Raw genomic sequence first — 6263 nt, 5'->3', positions numbered from 1 at the left:
GTTGTCCCTCCCTTTCCAGAGAGGGACAACAAGGCTCCTCTTCCAGTAAGTTGGGATGATACCAAGCTGTTCGTTGCATCATTGGTGCGGGTTCGCGGCTGTGCCGCTGATGCAGTGCCCCTATTACTGTTACACCGGTGCTCATTTCGTCTTTTCGTTTTCATTCTCTCCCGATTTGTACGTCCATGATGGCCATGGTGATGTAGTTAGCATGAGTTTCATATTTTGCTGAAAATTTCGAATGAAGTTTATTTCATCGATTTGTTTTTGACGAGTTCGTTGTGCTTGAACCGCCTCCCGTATTTCCTCACAACCGCATGAACGGAACCTGCCGCCTTGGCCCACCCTAAAATACCCTCACGCACCCTTAAATATCCTCACCCAACCCTTAAATACCCTCACCCACCCTTAAATACCACACCCAACCCTTAAATACCCTCACCCAACCCTTAAATACCCTCACCCAACCAAGAAGCCTTTCGAGGTAGGCCTTGGTCGCACACCTGCCGTGAGTAACTCTGTTTGTGCTGAAGTTTCATCGTCCAGACGTTTGTGTTTGACATTCTTGGCAGTTTGACCTGACCAACGTCACGTGCTCACTTCACTGACCAAATAATACCCGGAAACGACGTCATTGTCTGTTGGCTGCGTCGTTTTTTTTTTGAATTCGCTTTTTAAAAAAAGTTTAAATTGTTGTTGTGCAATGTCGTTTCAGGTGTTTATGATATCGGCGGAAACTATGGAGGATCCAGAAATGCGTCAGAAAGCTAAAAAAGGCAAGTACTTTATTCACATTAATCATCATTTCGAAAAATCCGCGAAGAGTAGGCGAGCTATCGCCGGCACCATGGCCGAATCACAAATTCCAGTCCTAAACTCGGTCGAACGTCGGGCCAGGCCAGCCAGTTCGTGAAAGACTCGGGCCAAGCTTCTCCCGGCCGACTCCACAAGAACGTGGGAATAATTGTTGCCTCAACGAAGAAGTAGAAGATTGTTGATTCCAGATAAACTTTTTAACAATAGAACTTCCAGAATCGATGTGCTCCAAACCGAGCTGGTGTTTTCGATCACTAACTTGAACCGTTAACTTATTAACTTGACATGAGGTTGGGTTCATCGAAAGATGCGCACGCAATGGCCAAAGGTGTGACGGAGCACATCTCTCGCAATGGGGTTGTGCATAACCTTTGACCCATACAACACAATCCTGCATACTTTACCAAGATCACTTCACCCCTTGGAACTCGCACACACCTGACCTCCACCTGCTGTTCCTTTATCCGTTGCACAAAACCACAGACCCATGAAATTGGATGAGCTTCATAGGAATTGGGTAAAGTTTGACCGTGAAAGCCCTCCTTGTAAAGTTGTCCGTGATGTCCCTTCTGTTGTTGTATCCCCAGTGACTGACAGAGTCACGGAGAGTGTCCTAATCCTTGCACAAGAACCCAGTGTTGGTCTTTTCCGACTGCAGGAGCACATTCTGAAATCTCTGCCGGAGTTGGTTGATCTGAAGGTGGGATCGGTGGAGGGCAAAACTAACCCTGCTTGGACTTTTGTTTTACGTGGCCGTGTAATTGTGAATTTATTGATTATAAAATATGGACTTTGGGATCCCAAAAGGTCTAAATGTGATTGCTCATTGCATGCAGGTGAGCTTTCAGGAGATTTATGAGAAGTGCAACGGTGTCATCTATGATGTGGAGTACACCACCAGGTGTGCAACGGTTTGCATTTCTTCCTGTTGATCCCAATCATTACATTTTTGCCAAAAATTGGCGATGGGAAGTAGTTTGTAAAATGAAGAGATGAGCCTGTGTGTGTTCTGTTGCTATGGTTAGTGTGAAGTGTAAAAGGGGATACCTTAAAATTATCGATTAGCTGGGGGTTAGAGGAGGAAGCAGCAAAGGAGAGGGCTCATCCTTAAATTGGGTATAATGTTGCCAGAGGGGAAGATGGATGTTAAGTCCATTGTCATGTAATTAAGCCATCACGTTGTTTCCATGTAGTCCCTTGCAGGGAATCGAGAGAAGCAACGCAGTTTTCAGCAACGTGGAATCGCTGCTACGACAAGCCATACGACATGCCAGCGATCAGCGCCCTGCTGATCCATTGCTCCCTCAAGCCGACGACTCCCCAGACTCATCCCCGTGCAGCCAAGTGCACATTTAAACTGGCCGAAGTATTCTGGACATCATCATTTTAAAAACACGAACTGTGTGCCGTGACATGTCCGTCTCCACTGTAACCTTAACACCCTGAGGGGGTGCTGCCATTAAGATGAACGTCACAAACTCCAGGGAACAAGGCTTCAGACATTTCACCTCTGTGTAAAGTAGATCAATAAAAAAACCACCTTTACCAAAATTGCAGTTTATTTCAAGTCACCCCAAAAAGAAAAAAAAAAACAATCAGATAACTGAAACAGAAGATTGGATCATTCCTTTACACAAAGGTAAATAGCTCTTGCAAGACGAAGCACTAGCAATGTTAAAACGTGAGATTGTACGAACATGAGGGGAGGGGGGGGGGAGGCGGAACAGATTTGTTCTGAAACACGGCCAAGGTCAAACCCCATATGCCACTTTATACGAATACAGATTCCAATACCATCGAACATGTACAAAATACATCGTCGTCTGGGGGAGGTACGTCGCCCATTTTTGGTCTCGTTTTGTCCGACGTACATCTAGAAACAGTCGGAGCGTCGTAGCTGTGGCTCCGACGGGGTGAAGCACGTACAAAAGGAAGCTACCGTACAGGTTTGCCAGAGAATACACAATGCTCATCATTTGAAATGCACTCGAAAAACTGGAGCAGATTAAAAAAAAAAAAAATTAAGTCTGACAACCAGGGGGCTCGTGTATTTGATTTTGTTTCCTTTCCCCAAATCACATTTCACCCTACTCATTCCACCTGAGATAAAGAAAGCTCCGACGGGATGTACAACCGATTATCACATATGGCGGGCTTGTTTGCTTAAAGTTATAAATCAGAGGCAAGCGACTTCCACAAAATGCATAATCAGTCGACTACGTATATGCATATAGTTTGGTTTAAGAATTAAAATAAAAAACATGAAAAAAATTTTATGTTTATTGCAGTGGAGAAACTCTTGCTTTGGCAATGTCAGTCGAAGAGAAGATACTGGTAAATATTTGGCTTTTTATGTACTCCACCACTGATGCCTTCCGTTGAGGTGAGAAATTGATCGACGAATGATGCCGAATACAAAAAACAAAACTGTCCATCAACAAAAATCAATAACACGCCAAATGAAACAGTTGGTATTTTGATTCTGATCCCAGCCAGCAATGGCCCGATTAATTCCGCTAATCAAATCGCTTCGGCAGCGAGGACGAAAGTGGACACGTACGACGATCAAGCGAGCCGTTAGATGCAAAACGTACAGGTCCGAGCGCCAAAACTGCGCAACTGACCTCAAAGCGCCGAGACAAAAAATGTAGGTACTCAGTGCAAATACAAAGGAAACCCTGTTGAGCTAGGAAGATGCCAGTATGGAGATTCGATTCTCCAGCAACAAAATCGGAGAAGAAAAAAAAAAAAAAATCGAATGAATGCGAGTTGATGCTACAACCGCATCCAGCACCGAGAGGCATACCAGCGAATTGGCATGGCCGGTGCAGCACTTCAACAGTGGCTGCATCTATGCACTAGGTGAAGGCCGATATTGCATTGCGAAGGATTCCGAAGCAAGTCAGCCTGTAGGCTGTGCCTCATCTGGCTGAGAGTCACCATTGGTACTCTCACTGGGTGCCAGCATATCGCTACCGTTGCTCGCCACAGCGGGTTCCACGTCACCGTTACTGCTGCAACCCGCCTGCGTGTCCACTTCGTCACTCGCGTCAACCAACTCTGGCTCGGGACAGAGAGCCTGCAGCTCCTCAGAGTCGATCATAGTCGGGTCGATGGCGGCGTACGGTGTTCCATGAAACTGCCGGAGGTGGATCTGAAGATGCGAGAGAAAAGTGGGAAAAATGTACGTTAAAAGGGAATGGCCTTGCAGCCAGCTATACAGCTTTGTTACTGCCTGTCACTGCCAGGTTAATCCAACACAACACACCAAAGTTTCCAAAACCATTTTGAATACAGTACTCGGCTGTTAATCAAATTAAACACCGCATTCGCTGCAAAACAAAAGCAACTGCATTGCTAAAAACATCACAACAAAGCACGTGAACTGTAACGGCTGGGAATAAAGGTGTTGCCAACTCCTCACAAATACTGAACCGCAAATCCCAGAACTTCACCCACTCCCACAAAGACAAACCCTGAGGATGACCTAGATACGTGATTTTCTTGTACAGTGTTGAGGCTTGTGGAGGAGGGAGAACACAGAACGGATCAGGATGCAACAGAAAGAAAAGAGAAAAATTACCCCCGTGTGGGGGTGACGGTCATCTCTATAATGTTTTTTTACTATCATAATCGATGAACCGTTGCCAGATATCTCCAAAAATGACAGACCAGATAGGTTTTGAAAACGGCGACTTTCACAACTTTCGTGACCTTGACCCTGACCTCGAATCCGGGGAAAAATATGTCGTTGGGTATCACTCATCGACCTCTACCCACATCCCAAATTTCATCAAGATCGGAAGTAAAAAGTTTTCATTGTACCGGGAGGTGTTTTTTGACCATCTTCCAGGTTACGTGGCGGCCAAACGGGATGGAAATTCAAAAATCTGTCCGGTTCGATACAAGATAATATTTTTTACTATCATAATCAATAAACAGTTGCCGAATATCTTGTAGAATGGCAGACTAGATAGGTTTTGAAAATGGCGATTTTTTTTATAACTTACGTGACCTCGTGACCTTGACCCTGACCTTGAACCCGGACAAAAGTTACATCGTTGTGCAACACTCATCGACCTCTACCCACATACTAAGTTTCATCATGATCGACAAGAAAAATTGTTGACGGACGGACGGACATTTGGTCCGGCTTTATTAAGTCATCTCGACTGAGATGACCTAAAAAAAAAAAAGCAGCACAAATAGAGGGGGGGGCACCAACAGCAGGGTTGAGGGACAAAATAGAGATTTGGAGAAATGAGGGACATGGAGGGGGGAATAAACTCGTTCACAGAAGTGGAAGGAAAATCTGCAAACTCAGAAAGAGGTGGGCTTGGAGAGGGTTAATGGGGGTAGAAAAGATGTTGAGGCACAAGACACAGTTCAACTCAGAAAATTGGACAAAAACACAAACGGCAACACAGGGACGAAAAGGCAACAGAAAAAACACGACGGATTTGGTCCGGAAAACTTAGCTTGGATGAACTGGAAGGTGGAACTGCCGATGCAACATCAATGTGCAACAAAACCCTGAACCGGAAGCGAGTTCCCCATTCATGAACTACTTATCTGCAAATAACAGTACTTTTCTAAATTGTATTACAACGGATTCCTTGGCACACTACCTCCCCGATGTGTGCAAAGCGGTTTAAAACCACTCACCTGGAAGTACAGGTTGACATCCGCGCTGCGACACAGATATGGAAAGTTTCCTCCTGTTTTGAGGTGTGCACGCTTCGCTGTGGGATAAAGTTTGTACATGTCTTCCTTTGCAGTCTGTGTCAGAGCACTTTGGTCAAACACCTAGCACAAGACAGAAGGAATGACCATGATATAAACGTGAACAATGAGGGGAGGACACAACAAGAAATACAGCAAGTGAAAGGAAAACAGGAGTCGAGCATGGGATGTGAATATGCAAGAAAGGTAATCAAGCGAGGCAGGAGCGCATACATCCATAATGGTGATCGGTATTTCGTGTACACGCTGAGGTTCCACGTACGCATTCTGACAATTCAGTGTGAGCCGAGATGCCAACTCTGCCTGGCTTAGGGATTCTATCTGCAAGACAGGTTAATCGGACAAGGACCAAAGAGGCTTGCTGGGACAGGGAAAGAGTTCACATTTAATGGAGGAAAACATCAAGGTAGCATCCCTTTTAATATCTCCCAGGTGGTATCAAGGGGGACACAAGGTTTCTAGTACGGATCAAGAGTTGTCACAAAATACTGTCATCAACTTGTGTCCAGGACGTGTTTCTAAGGAAGCTCACTCACAAAGCTGAAACCTTACAATTGCATGAAGATGTTATCAACATTGTGTTGCAAAATATTCTGAACCACCAACTCGATAACTCGTCAATACCCAAAATGGACACCATGCACACTTACTCGATCCACCATGAAGTCAATAGCATCTGCCATTTGTGGATCAACAGGTCCAGC

General features: G+C 45.1%; 2 protein-coding genes across 2 annotated transcripts in view; one reads left to right on the top strand and one right to left on the bottom strand.

Annotated features, from left to right (window-relative positions):
* The first annotated feature begins 358 nt into the window (after nucleotides 1-358).
* Nucleotides 359-2411, top strand: LOC147021104 (BLOC-1-related complex subunit 8-like). The gene is made up of 6 exons (XM_085890875.1): nucleotides 359-374; nucleotides 457-484; nucleotides 716-776; nucleotides 1404-1516; nucleotides 1653-1717; nucleotides 2010-2411. Exons 3-6 carry the CDS (start codon nucleotides 722-724, stop codon nucleotides 2170-2172), a joined length of 396 nt encoding a protein of 131 aa, XP_085747001.1. The 5' UTR covers nucleotides 359-374; nucleotides 457-484; nucleotides 716-721; the 3' UTR covers nucleotides 2173-2411.
* SPG21 (SPG21 abhydrolase domain containing, maspardin) overlaps nucleotides 2358-6263 on the bottom strand; it is a 14105-nt gene continuing 10199 nt past the window's right edge. The window contains exons 6-9 of the mRNA XM_085890874.1: nucleotides 6210-6263; nucleotides 5773-5880; nucleotides 5482-5622; nucleotides 2358-3970 (exon numbers count right to left, since the gene is read on the bottom strand). The exon at nucleotides 6210-6263 is cut by the window's right edge and continues 55 nt beyond it. Coding sequence (XP_085747000.1) covers nucleotides 3719-3970; nucleotides 5482-5622; nucleotides 5773-5880; nucleotides 6210-6263 — 555 coding nt within the window. The 3' untranslated portion in view covers nucleotides 2358-3718. The remainder of the gene's footprint in view (nucleotides 3971-5481; nucleotides 5623-5772; nucleotides 5881-6209) is intronic.

This window comes from Eptatretus burgeri, chromosome 8 (genome assembly GCF_056783735.1).
Source record: "Eptatretus burgeri isolate ZD-2024b chromosome 8, Ebu_testis_v1, whole genome shotgun sequence".
NCBI lineage: Eukaryota > Metazoa > Chordata > Myxini > Myxiniformes > Myxinidae > Eptatretus > Eptatretus burgeri.
Note: the sequence above shows the minus strand (reverse complement) of the source record. Positions and strands in the feature narration are given on the sequence as shown.